This window comes from Talpa europaea, assembly GCF_964194135.1.
Source record: "Talpa europaea genome assembly, chromosome: X".
Classification (NCBI taxonomy): Eukaryota; Metazoa; Chordata; class Mammalia; order Eulipotyphla; family Talpidae; genus Talpa; species Talpa europaea.
Genome location: NC_140081.1, coordinates 64,239,993 through 64,258,422, shown reverse-complemented (window position 1 = coordinate 64,258,422; position 18,430 = coordinate 64,239,993). Strand labels below are relative to the sequence as shown.

The window sequence follows — 18,430 nt, the reverse complement described above, 5'->3', positions numbered from 1 at the left end:
GTGGTAGGTGTGATGGGGTAAAATACATCAGAAGAAGTGTAAACATATTCCCCTAAATCATATGTTATCAACCAAATATTAATTAATGCAATTTTTAAAAATGAAATAAAAATAAACCCATTTGTTCAATGTGAAAAAAATAATGTACTTTACTAAGCACTTGCTTCTGAAATTACAACTATCAACTAGAACATCACCAGTGTGGTGTGTTCTAGAAAGGACTCCAACATAGGTGAAAGGCTGGATTGATTAGTTAACCTCTCTAGTCCCTTCTCACATTAAGATTTTGTGGTTATAACAACAAAAATTTCTCCCCATCGCTTCTCTCTTTACCCACTGATAGCTTAAATATACTAGGTTTCAGCAGTCCTGATATATTTCATTTTGTCTGACAAGGTCTTTACCTTCCTGAATGTCAGGTTTATGTAAATTAACATGTAACCTATGGGTTTATAGAAAAATCAACATGTTAATTTTATGCAAAGCAATGCAAAAGATCCATCTTCTAGTTTCTTAGGGGGGAAAAATTCTGATCACCTTCCTTAATGGACATTCTACACAGCATAAATAATGAAGCATGTAAAAATGGCAGGCCAAGCTCTTACTAAACAGCAAGAGAAAGGATATCAAGTACATTCAAGGGGGCACAATCAAGAGGACTGATGATGTAAGTCCCTTCTAAAGAAACCCTGGAGAAGTAAAATGGTACCACAAGTTCATCTTAAAATTCAAGCACTCAAAGCACAGAAGTAAAAATCCTAAGATCACACTAAAAAAGTGAAAGGTGAGATTCCCAGGGTAGGAAGCTGCCCATTTTCTTCCCTGTCCTTGCACTTGGAAGAGGTAAGTCTAACATCCTGGACCTCAAAACACTCGGGTCAGAGTTCAGACCTTCGAAGAGGAAATGGAAAGGCCCTCTGAACATTAAAAGCCAACTGCAGGGCCTTCCTGGTGGCACAGGGGTTAAAGACAGTGCTACGAATCTATCTGCAGCCACTGCAGCACTAGTTCGATGCCCAGCCAGGGAGCAATCCACATGACGCAGCAGACTTCTCCTGAGTTGCTCGCTGCTCCCCTCAGCATTGTGTTTCATCAGCAGATCTGCCTGTTCTACTCCCCACTCTCTCTGGTGAATCCTCTCACCACCACCACCCTCATCTCTGGTTTACACTCCAGGTCGTGTATGCATAAATAACAAACCTTTAATAAAAAAAAAAAAAAACACAGGGGCCTCCCCGGTGGCACAGCAGTTGAGTGCTGGGTTGCGAAGCTGCCCGCAGCCTCTGCAGTACCGGTTCGATCCCCGGCTGCTCCCCAGCCACGGGAGGAGGGTCCCACATGGCGCGTAGACCTCTCCTGCCTCCCGCTGCTCCCCTCAGCAGTGTCCTTCGGTCCTTCTGCCTGCTCTGCTCCCCGCTCTGGCTCTGCTGAATTCTCTCACCCTCCCGCACTTCTGACTGTACCCAGTGCTTGCATAAATAAATAAATAAATCTTTAAAAAAAAAAAAAAAACACACACACACTGGGGCCTCCCCTGGTAGCGCAGTGGTTGAGCGCTGGGTTGCAAAGCTGCCCGCAGCCCCTGCAGCGCCGGTTGGATCCCTGGCCACTGGACGAGGGTCCCACATGGCGCGCAGACCTCTCTTGCCGCTGGCTGCTCCCCTCAGCAGTGTACTTCATCAGTCTGCCTGTTCTGTTCCCCGCTCTGGTGAATTCTCTAGCCGCCCCTGGCCCCCCGTGCTTCTGACTGTACCCGGTGCTTGTATAAATAAATAAATAAATAAATGTTAAAAAAAAAAAAAACACATACTGATTGTGTCTTATTAAAAAAAAATTGCAAAAAGATCTGTCATTGTGGCCACAAATTGTCAGATTCTAAGGATGCTTTTCCTCCAACTCCTTGGTCACAACATTCAACATAAAGGACGAGCTTTCTATTCATTTTCTTTTTTTTTTTTTCTGTGATTTTTTTATTGAGGTATAATTGTCATGTAACATTAGTTTCAGGTATATAACATAATGATTCAATATTTGTATACATTGAAAAATGATTGCCATAATGAGCCTAGTTGAAATTCATAACCATATATGTTTACAAATTTTTTCTTATATTAAGAACTTTTAAAGATCTCATCTCGTTAATAGCGTTCTCATATATATTGGAGCTTTGGTGGAGGGTGAGTATAGCATGTGCACATATAAAGGTGTGAAGTTGTAATACCAAAATTATATAGTTGTGTAAATGGCAAATCAATAAAATTAGAAATGTATATATAATACAGTATTACTATATATACTATGTTGTACATTACATATAACTATATAATCATTTTCTAATCAGAATGAAGCCAGTGAGCCACATTTTAGTGCCATTGCAGAGCTCCACTCCAGAACCCGAAGGAACAACTAGAAAAGGAAGGGGCAAAGGTAAAAGACTGGGTAGTGGATTTCAAAAACAAGTAAAATTTGAAACCAAGTACATTGAAGCTCTCAGAAAAAAATGTCCTCAGGGCCCCTTCACTGTACTGTGTTCATTTTTATGACATTCAGGTTCTCATCGGGATCTAAGGCAAATTTCTTACAGTCACAATCAGATTTGAGATATCTGTGCACTAATTAATCAGTTCTTTAAGAACATGAATTCATTATAAGTAAAAAGCCAGCTGAAATTACTAGCAATAGCTTTGGCCAAGCAGCAGTTAGGTGAAACAAAGGATTTCTAGGAAATTGAGTAAAGACACCTAGGAATTGAGTAAAATGAAAAGCTGTACAAGAGGCCTGGGGTCTGATGTCAAAGGATAAATGAGAGTGGGACTGAGGAAGAGCTCAAAGAGCTGAAAGCCTTCACTTTGAAGAGAAATGTAAAGGAAGGATGAGACGCAGAGTCTCTCTGAGGCTAACAGACCTGGCTTATATATAGAGAGCAGCACACTGACAACTTGGAGGTCTAGTTCATTCCGCCGGGTATGCTAGGTAAGAGAGAAAAGAGGCAAAATGCTTACACTACAAGGCTCATCGCCAGTTCTGCCACTGTGGTTTGTCTAACATTTTGCAATGAAGGGATAACTTTGAATATGGAATCGCAGTGGATGTATTGCAGAAAGGGACTTAGGCTTCTCATTTAAATGGCATTTTCAACTAGGCAGCAATCTGTAATTAGTCACCTAATAAATAGTTCTAGGTCAACGACTATGTGCAGGGTAGCATGCTAGGTACAAAGAATTCCAAGAAATAATTTTTGCCTTTGAAAAGTTCATGGAAGCAGTGGAAAAGACAGATACACTAGATTCCAGTATTACCAGTGCTATTACAGAAGTATAAACAAAATGCTGCAGGAGCACAGAAGAAGGACAATTAATTCTGCCTGGAAGAAGTGAGTGGGCAGAGGCAATCTGGGAAAGACTTGACAGAAAAAAATGACATTTGAAATGGGTCTTCAAAAATGAGTAGGATTATCAAAAGGCAGAGAAGGTGGGAAGTGATTTACAAATGGAGTATAATACCAAATGCACAGAGCTGGGAAAAAGAACAAGTTTTTTTTTTTTTCCCCTAGAATGATAAATAATCCAAATGACTTTTGTGTGGAGGGACTTGTGGCCTATTTAATTGAGTGAATAAATGGATTAAGAAATAAACTAGGAATGATCTTTTACGCCACAGGAATTAAACTTTATCTTGCAATGCAGTCAAAGGAGTCTTATTTCACAGGAGAAAGACATGATCATACCTGTCATTAAAAAGCAAACAAATGAGAAAAACACCATATGTAAGTGTTATAGAAAATGAGCAAAAGTGTAGAAGGGACTGGAAGCTGAAGGCAGAAGGACCAGGCAGGAGGCTTGTGTAGTCAGTCTTTAGGAGAGAAATGATGAAAGGTTGAACTAGGTCAGCAGCAGATAGGAGGAAGAGCAGTTGAGTAGATCTGGAAGATATTTTAGAAGTGGAATTAGTACAACTTGATGAATACTGAATATAGAAAATTATGAAAGATTTGGAGATCACATCATATATTCTGGCTTTCAAATTCAAGTTCAAAAAGAATAATAATGCTATTTTAACCAAGATAAAGTACACAAAAGGAAGGGCGGGATTTGAAGAGAGATTAAAAGCTCAGTTCAGTTTTGAACCAGTTGAGTGCAAAGTACTTGTGGGGCAGCCAAGTGAAATAATACATGTAACTCAGAGGAGACATAAAGGCTGGGTAGCAAGATCCAAGGGTCTCAAAAGATCAGGGGTCCTTATCCCTGGTTGCAGATTAGTCACCTCAAAGGTAAAACAAAGCAATGACTAAAGCCCAGGTCACACTGCAGTCTCCCGCAATCCTCACCCCTTGTAGTTAGACCTGTAAAGAGTATTTTTAAAAAGCTCCCCAGATCCTCCCAGGTAGCACAAAGGGGTTAAGTCCCAGCACTATGAAGCTATCCACAGCCACTGCAACAGCCACTGCAGCAGCTACTGTAGGGCTTCACAAGTTCGATCTTCTGCCAGGGACCTAACCCACATGGCCCAGCAGACCTCTCCTGTCTGCCTGTTCTGTTCCCCACATTGTCTCTGGTGAATCCTCTCACCCCCCACACCTCTGGCCTCTACCCCAGTTCTTGTATGCATAAATAAATAAATCATTAAAAAAATAAATAAAAAAATAAAAAGCTCCCCAGCTGATTCTAATAGGTAACCTCTTCTTGAGAAGCACTACCAGGGAAGAATGGGGACTGGAAATCCAGGAGAGTATAGAGTGTTTTTTAAAGGAAAAAATATATTGATTTTGGAATTTCTTTTAGAAAATGCTTGTGTTTGGACTTCTCTGGTGGCGCAAGGGGTAAAGAGCCAGCACAACAAAGCAATCCACAGCCACTGCAGCACAAGCTCGATCCCGGGCCTGGGAGGTGACTCACATGGCACAGCAGACCTCTCCTGACTCACCTGCTGCTCCCCTCAGCATTGCATTTCAGTAGATCTGCCTGTTCTGTTCCCTACTCTGTCTCTGGGGAATCCTCTCACCCCTGCACCTCTGGCCTGTACCCCAGTTCTCGTATGCATAAATAAAAATCTTTAAAAAAATGCTTCTGTTTATAATTATTGCTTGTATTCACCATGAGAATGACAAAAACATGTAATAAAATGTAAAATGCTTATCAATTGCATAAGACTCAAATGCATAGTTGTAGTTATTATTGTTTATATCATTGACAAGATATCCCAGTCAATGTTAAATGCAAATCAGCAGTATCCCAGGAATTAAATGTTAGAAAAAACTATTTAAATAACTAATAAAAGAAAATGGGGGGGGCTCCATGGTGGCACAGGGGTCAGGTCTCAGTGCTATCAAGCTATCTCCAGCCACTGAAGCCTGATTTCCATCCCTGGCCAGGGAGCTAACCCATGTGGCATAGCAAGACCTCTCCTGTCTCACCCATGGCTCTCATCAGCAGTGTATTTCAGTAGATCCACCTGTTTTGCTCCCCACTCTGTCTCTAGTGAATCCTCTCACCCACTCCCCCCATACCTCTGCCCTACACCCCAGTTCTTGTATGCATACATAAAAATAAATCTTTGAAGAAAATATTGAGGAAATGCTGGTGCTAAACAACTTTTTAGGGACAATCAGAGCGAGGTGATGTAAAGATAGAGACTGAAAAAGGGTGTCCAGAAGCACGATAAAGTGGTATCATTTGAACAAAAGGAGAAGAGTGCTCAAAACTAAGACAAGTCCAATAGTATCAAATGCTTAGTAGTGTCCCAACAAATAGGCCTAGATTCGTTTTTTTTTTTTTTAAGATTTATTTATTTTTATGCATACAAGAGCTGGGGTACAGGCCAGAGATATGTGGGTTGAGAGGATCCACCAGAGACAGAGTGGGGAACAGAACAGGCAGATTGACTGAAATACACTGCTGAGAGGAGCAGCGGGTGAGACAGGAGAGGTCTGCCTCACCATGTGGGATTCTCCCTGGCCAGCTGAGGATCAAACTCGTGCTGTAGAGGCTGCGGATTGTTTCATAGTGCGGCGCTTAATGCCCTGAGCCACCAGGGAGGCCCTAAACCTAGATTAGTTTAAAGATGAACTACTAAAGAATGATCGAGTTCTGGGGCCTCCCTGGTGGTGCAAGGGGTTAAGCACCGCACTATGAAGCAATTCACAGCCACTGCAGCATGAGTTCAATCCCCGCCCGGCCAGGGAGCAACCCACATGGCACAGCAGACCTCTCCTGACTCGCCCGCTGCTCCCCTCAGCAGTGTATTTCAGTCAGTCTGCCTGTGCTGATCCCCACTCTGTCTCTGGTGAATTCTCTCACCCTCCACACCTCTGGCCTGTACTCCAGTTCTTGTATAAATAAATAGATCTTTTTAAAAAAAATGATATAGTTCTTAGTAAACAGGAGAAGGAGAGCTAGGTCAAGGTGCGGCCTGGGTGAGGACTACATACACAAGAAATAAACAAGGATATCAAAAGCAAAGTACTAGAGGGAGCAAAGATAAAATCTGCCACTCTCACAACTTCAGAAAAACTGGAAAGATCGGGAGGTTTTTGCCATCATCTAAGCAGAGCAGTTTTCACAAACTAGAGAAAGAGGGGTGGGGAGGGGAGGGTGCTTAGTGCATTGTGCAATAGCCCAATCATGGCATGACTATAAAAGCTGTTAGTCCTTTTCATGCCGAACTCCAAAGACAAACATCTACCAAAGAGCTATAGAAGAAATGTATTACAGTGCCACCTGCTGGTCATGCTAAAACCAGAAACAATTTCCTTTGCTTTTTTTTAATCACTGATTCCCTGAGGCTGAAGATTGAAGAATACACACAAATAAACTTAATTTTCATATATAATTGAGGGTGATGGCTTACTCAGTAATTTCTTTATCCAAAAGACATTTTCAGAATTAAAAAAAAGTGCTCATTGAACCTTCCTAATATAGAAAATGGAAAGCATATAAACAGAAACAATAGAAGTCCATGACTAGAATGCTTTACCAACCTGGCTTCTTCCAGTCTCAGGCACCTCAACCCATATTACCTGTACAGACAACTGATATATTTTATATAATTTTAAACACACACACACACTCAGGATACCAATCGTTTAGACACTTGCTTCTGTGAAAATGTCTCCTCAACTAGTAGAATCTTAACTACCTTCCAGCCAATCTGGCCTACCTAGTCCACAAAAGTAGCCATTCCACTCTTCATAGTCAATGTCAGATAACACTTCTTCCATGAAACCTTCCCTAATCACCCTCACCCCAAGCTGGAAATAGCTCCTTCATCTGACTGCATGTACTTCTCTTATGACACTATTTTATACCTTTTATAAGTGCTATAAATAGGACATATCCATGTTATTGTAGGAAGACCGTGCAATTTAGAATCAGGCCATGATCCAAAACCTGGATTTGGGGCCTCCCCGGTGGCGCAGTGGTTGAGCGCTGGGTTGCGAAGCTGCCCACAGCCTCTGCAGCACTGGTTCAATCCCTGGCTGCTCCCTGGCCACGGGAGGAGGGTCCCACATGGCGCGCAGACCTCTCCTGCCGCCCGCTGCTCCCCTCAGCAGTGTACTTCGGTCTTCTGCCTGCTCTGTTCCCTGCTCTGGCTCTGGTGAATTCTCTCACCCTCCCGCGCTTCTGACTGTACCCAGTGCTTGTATAAATAAATAAATAAAATCTTTAAAAAAAAAAAAACTGGATTTGACCTGATATATTCACCTTCCCCAAACGTCTGCTTTCCTGTCTGTAAAATGAAGATAATTGTGTCCACACAAAGAGCTGCATGGCAGAATATTTAAGAGAAGAAATCTAGGTTCAGATTAACCTGGGGTTTGAATCCTGTTCTGACCCTTACTATTTATGAAACAAAAAAATTCACCAAATTATTTGGCCACTATAAGCCTCAGTTGCCTCATCTGTAAAATGAAACCAAGTAGGACCTGCCTAACTCAGTATTTTCATATGAAGGAATAATGTATGTCATGTGCCTTGCATATGGTAGCACTCGGTGGATATTATTTCCCCCTTCTCCTGTGATTTACGAACTCCTTGGGGACAGAAACCATGTTCTGTCCATTTCTGATCACATGAAGTTGCCCAGCACAGGACTTTTTACACTCTGCTTGTATGTTTGGTGAATTAATAAATGTCATGTGTCTATGACATTCCTTAGCAGAATTAGTTGTAAGCAACCACGGTCTCATTTCCCCACAAAGTAATGATGCCAAAAACATGTCATTCATCTGAAGGGTTGAATGGATGCCACTTAAAACCATGTGTTTATTGTCCGCAAGCATTCAGGGAGAGCATATTTACAATACAGTTCTCCTAAGTCACACCTACAGAGAGTAACAGGACCTGACTCTTCTTAGCCTGGGGGAAGGTCATTGAATTTCAAGACATTTCTCTTAGAGGAGAGCAGTTCTGGTACATTCCTCTTAAAATATTGTGCTTCTCCATGATAGTATCAGATAAATATATAGAAGCAAAAATAGGGCAAGAATCAGAACATGAACAAAAGTTTAAACCTGCATATTCAGTATTCCTCTAATGGACTAAGGATGTCGTGCATATTTTAAGAAATCTCTGTATGCCAGCTTTCTCCAGGGACATAACTACAATAGGCATTAATGGTGTACTTTTGGAGTGCACATATTTCATTTAGGACAAATTACACCTACAGAAGTAAACACAGCCACAAGGATGCACTTTAGCCTGACATGCCTACATGAGTTGGGTTGTGATAGAAACTAACCTAGCAGAAATTACAAGCATTCAATGCTTTGCTCCATCCTGGCAGATGTAACACCCTTTCATTCCAAAACAATAGCATGAAAAGGAGTCCATTCACTGTAGTTCTTGGCTGTTCTTGTGGATGGGCTAAATCCCAACATCAAAATTGATAGAATACTCAATTTATTCTTACTACACGCTCATTCTTCTCCTTACAGACAGTAATGAATCCAACACAATATCAAGCTTGGTAACTTCTGTGTTTGGATAACGCTACAGAGCTGGACAAGATTCCCACATGGAATTGTTATCAGACTTTCCAGCTTTTAAATTCATTAAATATTTTAACTAGCTTAACTGCCCACACATTTTCATTTAAAGAGGGCCCATATCATAAAGAACTCAATATTTCAGTCATATCAGATGTTGATAATGTACAGCAACCAAAATAATGATCTCAGGTCTTAATTCATTCTTTCCTCTCCCTCTGCCATCCTTTGTTGCCCAATTTAAAGGAATGGTCCATGATTTTCCAGTATGGATTGCATTACACTGATCTTAATCTCAATCTCTCTTGCTGCTTTCCCCCCCACAAAACACACACACACACACATACACGTCTGAGAGTCTTTGAGTGCAAGGAATATACTCATCATAAACAACACAGGGATTTTTTGGTAAAGATTTACTTTTATTTATTTATGCATATAAGGACTGGGGTGTAAGCCAGAGGTGTGGGGAGTGAGAGGATTTACCAGAGACCGACTGGAGAGAACAGGTAGATCTCCTGAAATACACTGCTGTTGGGAGCAACAGAAGAGACAGGAGAGGTCTGCTGTGCCATATGTGGGTTAGCTCCCTGGTCTGGGATCAAACTGTGGCCAGGCTTTAGAGGTGAAAGTGCTGAAACTTAACCCCAGCGCCACCAAGGAGACCGTAGACAACATAGGGATTTGAGCAAAACACTGAGATGCTTTTAATTTTTTTTAATTGGAATTAATTTTTTAACAAGATACATTCACTAAATGTTTAATGCAGAGAGTGGAACTCAGATTGTTGGTGTTAAAAAAAAGGCCTGGTACAGTGACTTGGGTGGCCAATTTATCAGTGTATTTAATTTTTTAAAATTTTACCCAATATTTTAACTTTTAGGAATCTATTCTACAAAAACATTTGCTCTTTTCTTATACACTAAGATCTATGTAGTAGGGTGCTCCTTACAGCATTGTTCGGTCTTAGCAAAAACCTACAGATATAACCCTAATCTTCATGAACAGAGCACAGATTTAAATTATAATAAATTCAGGGCCTCCCTCACTGAGCAAGGGGTTAAGATTCAGGCACTATGAAGCTATTCACAGCCACTGCAGCACGAGTTCAATGCCTGACCAGGGAACGAACTAACCAGTGACCAATGACTTGGAGTGGATGAAAAAGTAACCAACATTGAGGGGGAAAGTTAAAAAAACACACACACAACTTGAGATGATCCAAACATGGGCTTAAGAGAAAAAAAATGAGGCAACTATAAAGAAAACATGTCAAATGACAAAGGTACACATAAACTTAATGAATGGCCATATAATAAGTAAAAAAAGAAATAGGAACTATAAAAGATGCAAATGGATATTCCTAAAACTAAAATGTATAGTTAAGTAAAATGAAAATTTCACTGGATGGGTTTTAGCGAATAGTAAAATAGCCAACTATGTGAAAACATAAATAGAAGGAGAAAGCATGCATGGTACAAAAGGGGAAAAACTGAAGCCAAATATGTATATGCAAAACTAAAAAAAGGAAAAAAAATATTTTTTTTGAAAAATAATTGAAGTAAAAGGAACAGATTCTCAGAACCTGAAGAACAAATATGGTCAAAGGTGCATGATGTAGTAGAGAGGTAGAGGTGATTGAGAATTAGGCAGGAAAGTATTTGAAAAATAAAAGCATCGCAAATTTAATGAGAAACTTCAACTCAAGGTTCAAGAATTTCCAGTATTCCAAACATGATAAATACAACAAAAATAATGAATAAACATATGACAGCCAAGGCTCTGAAAGTTGGGAGGGGAGAAGGGAGACATAGTCTTAAAAGCAGCCAGAAGGGAAAAGATACACTATATAAAAGGAGACAATGATCTGATTGACTACTAATTCTCATCAGAACCAATTAAGAGATCAGAAAACATTGGAACGACATCTCTAAATAATTCAACTGTCAACCCAGCATCCTAATCTGGCAAGGGTAATTCTCAAATATGAGGGTAAAACAATGATATTTTTATATAAACAAAAGCTGAATTTATCTCAATATATCTTTGCTATGAGAAATGGAAAAGATGTTCTACAAACTAGAAAGAATGACACTAAAAGGAAATTCAAATTAGGAAAGAAAGAAGAGTAATAGAAATGGTAAATGCATGAAGAAATATAAAAGCTATTTTTTTTGTTACCTGGAAAATAAAAATTAACTGTTAATGCAAAAACAGTGCCAGTATAGGGGAATGTTTGCAATATATGTGGAAGTAAAATATAGAACAACAATAACATCAAGGATGAGGGATTATCTAAATACAATTATACTGCTGAAAGGTTATTACATTTGTGAAATCAGGAGTAAAAAGTATTAGTATGGCATATGGGGTAGTAAAATTATAAGGCATAAAATAATAAAACAAGAAGTTGAAAGTAGCAAATGCAATGCTTCAAATAGGAAGAATATGGTAGCACAATGTTGATGCATAATAGGCTTTTTAAAAAAGATTTATTTATGCATACAAGAGCTGGGGGTACAGGCCAAAAATGTAGGGGGTGAGAGGATTCACCAGAGACAGAGTGGAGAACAGAACAGGCAGACTGACTGAAATACACTGCTGAGGGGAGCAGCGCAGTAGACTGCTTAACCCGGAAGGCCACCAGGGAGGCCCCATAGCAAGCTTTTTAAAGTTAAAGTTACATATACCAAGCCCTAGAGCAGAGTCTGCAAACTTTTTCTGTAAAAGACCAGACAGTAAACATTTTAGGCACTATGGGCTACGCTGTCTTTGTAGCAACTATGTCATTGCAGTACAAAAAACCATAAACAATAAGCAAATGAATGCGATTTTGTTTCAATAAATTTAATGTACAAAACAGGCAATGAGCTAGACTCAGCCCACATGTCATAGTTTGTTACCCCTGACCTTAATTAACCACTAGCTTTAATGAAAAGGTATAGATATAAAGACAGTAGATGATATATAACAAAATACAAAAAATATTCAGTTAACCTAAAATGAAACAGAAATGGAGCAACAGGTAAACAATAACAAAAACCAGAAAAAGGCCTCCCTGGTGACACAGGGGTTAAAGTCTCAGCACCATCAAGCTATCACCAGCCACTGCAGCCAGGTAGCTAATCCAAATGGTGCAGTAGACCTCTCCTGTCTCACCTGCTACTCCCCGCAGCAGTCCATTTCAGTCAGTCTGCCTGTTCTATTCCCCACTCTCTCTGGTGGATCCTTTCACCCCCACATCTCTAGCCTGTACCCCAGCTCTTGTATGTATAAATAAATTTTAAATAAATAAATAAATAAATAAAATCAGTAAACATAAGTAACGTAAAGTAAAATTGAAGACCAAGTGTTGCAAGAAATAAAGAGGGAAAAAAATTGGGGAAGATGAAAATAATTCCGAGTATGTATGCAACTAATTAGACCTTCAAAATTGATGAAGCATAATTGACAAAAGTAAAGAAAGAATAAGACAAATCCACAATTATGGTTGGACATAGTAATGACCTCTCTTACTAATTGATGAAACAATTATCAAAAAATCACTAAGGATATAGAAGACATGAAAAATACTGTCAATTTTCTTGACCTAATAATTACAGAATAGTACACACCACAATACACAAATGGATATGGAATATTCACCAAAGGCCATATGATTGAACATAAATCCCAAATTTCTTAAAAATTGAAATATTACAGAACATGTTCTCTGACAGCAACACAATGGAATTAAGCTAGAAATGAAAACAAGGTGACCCTCCCTGGTGGCTCAATGTGTTAACATGCAACCTATGAAGCTGTCCGCAGCCACTGCAGCACGAGTTCCATCCCCAGCCAGGGCAAGCAGCAGACCTCTCCTGACTCGCCCGCTGCTCCCCTCAGCAGTGTATTTTGGTCAATCCTCCTGTTCTGTTCCCCACTCTGTATCTGGTGAATCCTATCACTCCCCACACCTCTGGCCTGTACCCCAGTTCTTGTATGCATAGATAAATAAATCTTTAAAAAAATAAAATGAAAACAAGGCATCTACAAAATCATTTAATATTTGGAAATTAAATAACACTTTTAAATAACTTTGGTTAAAAGAATAACTTATAAACTAAGATAGAAAATATTTTGAACTATATAATGCAATCATAATTTATCAAAATTTCTGGTTCTCAGCTATGGCAGTACTTAGAGGAAAATTCATAGATGTGAATGCCTTTATTAGAAAAAAAGAAAGGATCAAAATCCATGATCTAAGTTTCTATCTTACGAACGTAGAAAAAGTAGAAACTGAAAATAAAGGCAGGGTATGATAGAGAGGGAGGAGAGGTAAGATAGTGAGGAAGGAAGCAATAAATGGGAAAGTCAAAAGCTGGGATTTTGAAAAGATTTATGTATCTGATAAGTTCCTAGAAAATAAGACTAATTGAGAAAAAAAAAAGAAAATAAATATTAGGAATAAAATAGGGGATAATATTATAGATCTTTCAGACATTCAAAGGTTATGAGGTGAATGTTATCAATGATTCCATGTCAATAAATTTAAAAATTACTTGAAAATGTATGTCTTACAAAAACGCAAATAACCAGATGTGACATAAGAGAAAATTTGAGTAGCTCTGTACCAATTGAAGAAACTAAAAGAATAATAGGAAAAAAATAGTATTTTCACAAAGAAATCAGCTCCAGATGGTATTAATGGTCAATAACAGCAAACTTTTGAAAAAGAAATGTCATTTCAGAAAATAAAGGGTATAAGAACACCTCCTAAATCATTTCATGAGGCCAAAGCAATCCTGACATCAAAATCTATCAAAAAAAAAAAGACACAGTAATTTGTGAATGTGGATGCAAATACCTTCAATTACAACCAAAAAAAAAAAAATAAATAAAGCCATCGATATGGTGATAACAACATGTAAGATGAATAATACATCATGACTAAGTAGCGTTTATCCCTTATAACATCTGAAAAAAAATCAACCCATGTATTTCACATTAAGACTAAAAGAAAAATATCATCTGATCATCTCAATAGATGCAGAAAAAGCATTTGATAGAATTGACAACAAATTCATAAAAACAACAAAAATAATTCAGCAAACTAGTAATAGAAGGGAAATTCCTTAATATATTAAAAGAACACCTAGAAAAAATCCCCAGCTAAGTTCACATCAATGCAATATTTAATGGTGAAAGAGTGACAGACAGGAAGCAAGAGAGGGAGTAGGAGGGAGAGGAAAAGGTAGAGAGCAAAGAAAGTAAATGTAACAAAAATGTTAAAAACATGAATGTTAGTTAAGAGTATATGGGTGGTCATATTCTTATAGGTTTGAAATGTTTCAAGATAAAAAGTTGAGAAAATTTAAAAAGAAACTAATCTGTCTCAGTAAAATTTCCAAGTCAAGTTCTAGTTTCTCCCAAGGGAATTATTTTAGATTTTTCTCTCACCGGAACACTCTGTAAGAGTCACCATTCATCATGATTCTACTGAAAAAACAAAACCTAAAAGCCTCTATTTTTTAGCTTGGCTTGGCTTGCTTAGCCAACTTCAACTGCTTCCCACTTGCTGATGCACACTTCTCCCTGGAGACAGGAGAAATACTCATTCCATTTCCATTCGTTTACACTATGCTCCTTTGAATATTCTCCCTCATATAGCTCACTCTGCTCCTACCTGTCTTCAGTATCTGCATCAAATCCTCATCTTCTATAGAATGTCCACTTCTATAGAACTGCCCTTCTCTGGACTCCCTACCTTTGGAGATCTATGATGTGCAAATTTAACACTGAATCAAATCCTCTTGTACTATTCTTCAGGAGTGTCATATTCATGAAGCATCACCAGTAAGATTATTTACTCCCACTTAACTAATCTCTTGTTTATCATACACTTATCTCTGCAGGAAAAAAAAATCATCTAACTATAAATGATAAACATTTGGAATTCTTTTTCAATTTCTATTAGTAGAAATATATATCTTCAACATCACTGTGTTCTGTTTTCTTTCACTTAATGTTTGATATTCTTTTTTCTGTATCTAAATGTGGTCTAAATATTGGTTCTATTAATAGTTATATCATGTCCCATCAGGTTAACCTAATTTGCTTTTCCATTCATTTATAGCAGTGATTAAACTAGGGAGTTTGGCTTATTTTCTCAAATCCCTTCCCCACCATAGGACTAGTGGAATATTGCATATACAGTAAGAGTCCAGTAAGTATTTCATAACTGGCTATGCTTCTGTCCATACCAAATTCAATGAGAATCGTAAAATTATTTGCCTTTCAATTTTGTCAATACATAGGCGTTTCATTCAGTTCCATTCTGGTCATAAGTTTTTTCTTATTCATCACTCTCTCTTATGCATCACTCTCTCACTCTCTCACCTTTGCCTTACCAACTATATACTTTGTCTTGTACTAAAGTTCAATACCAAACCTCTATCACTTCCTATGACCAAGCCACCCCTTCCAGTACCTCTTCTTTCTTCTAAGATCCAATTTTCTCCTTGGAAGTTACCATAACTAAAGAGATAAAAGTATCAAGTCTAAGTCTAAGACTAGCACTCCCTTTCAGTTAAAGAGATCATTGGAGGGCCACCCTGGTGGAGCAAGGGGTTAAGCACCGCACTATGAAGCAATCGCAGCCTCAGCAACACCAGTACGATCCCCAGCCCACCAGGGAGAAACCGACATGGCGAAGCAGACCCCTCCTGTCTTGCCCTCTACTCCCCTCAGCAGTGTATTTCAGTCAGTCTGCCTGTTCTGTTTCCCACTTTGTCTCTGGTGAATCCTCTCACCCTCCGCATCTCTGGCCTGTACCCCAGCTCTTGCATGCATAAATAAATAAATATTTTTTAAAAATCATTGGAGAGGCATTTTTCTCCCTAATCTTAGGTGGCTAGAATACATTTAGGAGATGAGGATTCAACAGCACCTTGTTGGTATTCTAAATTCTAATCTAGTACTCTTGTATTCCATGGTTAAAGACAGCATGGACATCCTCAGAGGGACATTACATCTAATCACCATTTTAAAATAAAACATTTTGCTTCCTTTTTAAGAATTCAAAGAATGATATTTTATTTTCAATTAGATAACAATCAGTTTCACAAGGGAAGTTATTTTGTTTATACTTGCAAATTGTTTCAAAGACTTTCCAACTTTGCTAGAAATACAGACTTACATAATCTCCATTTCTGTCTTTATTATGGCTTCCCTCAGTCATCTGACTGGAAATTCTGAAACCAAAGAAGTGCTAAAACAAACTGCAACCCTCTAATCAACAAGAAAACTCATAATTCTATAAACCTATAAGTCAAAGCAGCATGTAAAGCCATTTATTCATTATATGGAATTGAATGGTTGCTTTCAAATCAATCCACGAGGGACTTGGCATTATGTGCCAACGGGCCTTCAAGTCCTCCTTACCGCTGGGGAATTCATTTTTCTAGATGATTAAAATATTTCAGTAGCTCCACAATTTTCTTTTATACACCAAATAACTGAGAAGTTGCTTTGTTATGGTCATCCTCCAAATGAAATGACCGCAAGGTGACCCAATTTGGGTTCTGAACTAACCCGCTTATCAAACTGGCCGCCCTATTCCTTTTTCCACTGATTGGGACGTTTAGGCTTGGAGGAATTGAATTCCAACACCTTTGTAACACAGTTCACATCTTCCAGCAGCAACAGCAAAAGTCAGAGAACAGCAAGGCGGACATGTTAATTTCCCCCCAAATAAAGGCCTTGCATATTCGATGGACATAATTTTCCAGATAAAAAGAAATAGCAAAATTGAAGTCCTACCTTTACCATTCCAGTATCCTACTGCCTTCAACAGTGTTGCTTTCTTTTACAACCTGTCACCCCCTTTTATGAAAAACGTATTACTATACTATCAGTTGAAAAGTAGACTATTCTTCAGCCATTTCCACTAGCAAGTATTCTCACATCAGAAAACAAACTTTCAGCAAGCTTTAAGTTAAGTTATCATTTACTGGTTTGAACAACAGGCATGCACACAACTGCCTGGGTTTTATTCTTAATAAGTAAAGAGCATACGATTAATTCTAGGAATTAACTGAATTCAAAACCAGCAGAAAGCCAATCGTAGTCTTTTGTTTTCACATAACAACACATTCCTCAATGTCTTACTGGAATGATTACAGACAGAAAATCAATTTTTTAAATCGCATGCATGGTTTGCAATTATAGCCAGAATGTATAATAAAAACTGAAAGACATATATATCCAAGTGTTATTAAACAATGATTAAGCTTTGATTGGAGTATCTACTAGCTACAGCTAATCTCCTAGTACAATTGTGGCCACCTGCCAGGCCACCACGTTCTAGGAATAGGTATTTCTTCTTAAGAAATGTCTCTCCAGGCAATTAGCTAATATTTCCAAGTGCAGAGGCTTTAAATCTCTGCCTATTAGGCAATCAGTACAAATAATAAATGTGACAAACTAAACCTACTAATGTTTGTCCAAACTTTCATTTTAACTGTAATTCTGCACATTCAATTAAGGAGGCAAGGGATACATATTTTCTAAAGGTTTTCTGTTTTCTCATTTGCAAATATTTGCTCCCAGGTATGTAGTCACAAATATATCCAATCCTAAATAGGTCCTTAACATCTCACTGTCTACTGAGAGTCGTACATTGTCATTTAAATTTATCAAAATTCCACTGGTTTCCCAACATTTTCTCGGTGGTAGGCTAAAATCTCATTTTTAATTTTGGCTACTTTCCAACATAGCTGGAATACAAGTGCTTCTGTTTTAAGGTATTCATAGTTAAAAGGCACAAAGGCTCCCTGAATGCTCACAAAAACCATGCATTTTGGGCCAAATAATGAAGAGTTGTCACTTACCAGAATTTCTCTTTGATACCATCTTCAAGTTTGTGCTGACTACAGAACAGATCACAAGGGCCAAAAGAAATGGTGGCTTCATTGTTCACTTTCTTTGGCAACTGAAAAGTGAAAAAAAAAAGAAAAGAAAAGAATATGAAGGTTGAATCATGGACCTTGGACTCCACACCACAAGAACTATACTTTTACATTTCTTAAAGGCACATTACAGAACTATGACATTCTGGTGACTTCTGCCTTTATTTTAATGACAATGGAAGAAAACATGAAGTTCAATCACATCAAATTTCTCTGCTTAAAACTTTTCCATGACTTGCTACTGGATTTAGGGTAAATCTGTACTCTTTCTGGGCCTTGCTGGTTGCCTAGGGGTTAAGTTTCATGATGGCCTGAGTTTGATCCCAGGCCAGGGAGCTGACCCACATATGGCATAGCAGAACTCTCCTGTCTTGTCCACTGTTCCCATCAGCAATGTATTTCAGTAAATCCACCTGTTCTGCTCCCCAATCTGTCACTGGTGAATCCTTTCACCCTCCCCACCACCTCTGACCTGCACCCCAGTTTTCTACACACA

At 38.6% G+C, this 18,430-nt stretch overlaps 1 protein-coding gene across 1 annotated transcript in view; it reads right to left on the bottom strand.

Annotated features, from left to right (window-relative positions):
* IL1RAPL2 (interleukin 1 receptor accessory protein like 2) overlaps positions 1–18,089 on the bottom strand; it is a gene marked incomplete at its 3' end in the record, with an annotated part of 1,022,399 nt that extends 1,004,310 nt beyond the window's left edge. The window contains exon 1 of the mRNA XM_084259248.1: positions 17,857–18,089. Coding sequence (XP_084115374.1) covers positions 17,857–17,938 — 82 coding nt within the window. The 5' untranslated portion in view covers positions 17,939–18,089. The remainder of the gene's footprint in view (positions 1–17,856) is intronic.
* Between the last annotated feature and the right edge of the window lie 341 nt (positions 18,090–18,430).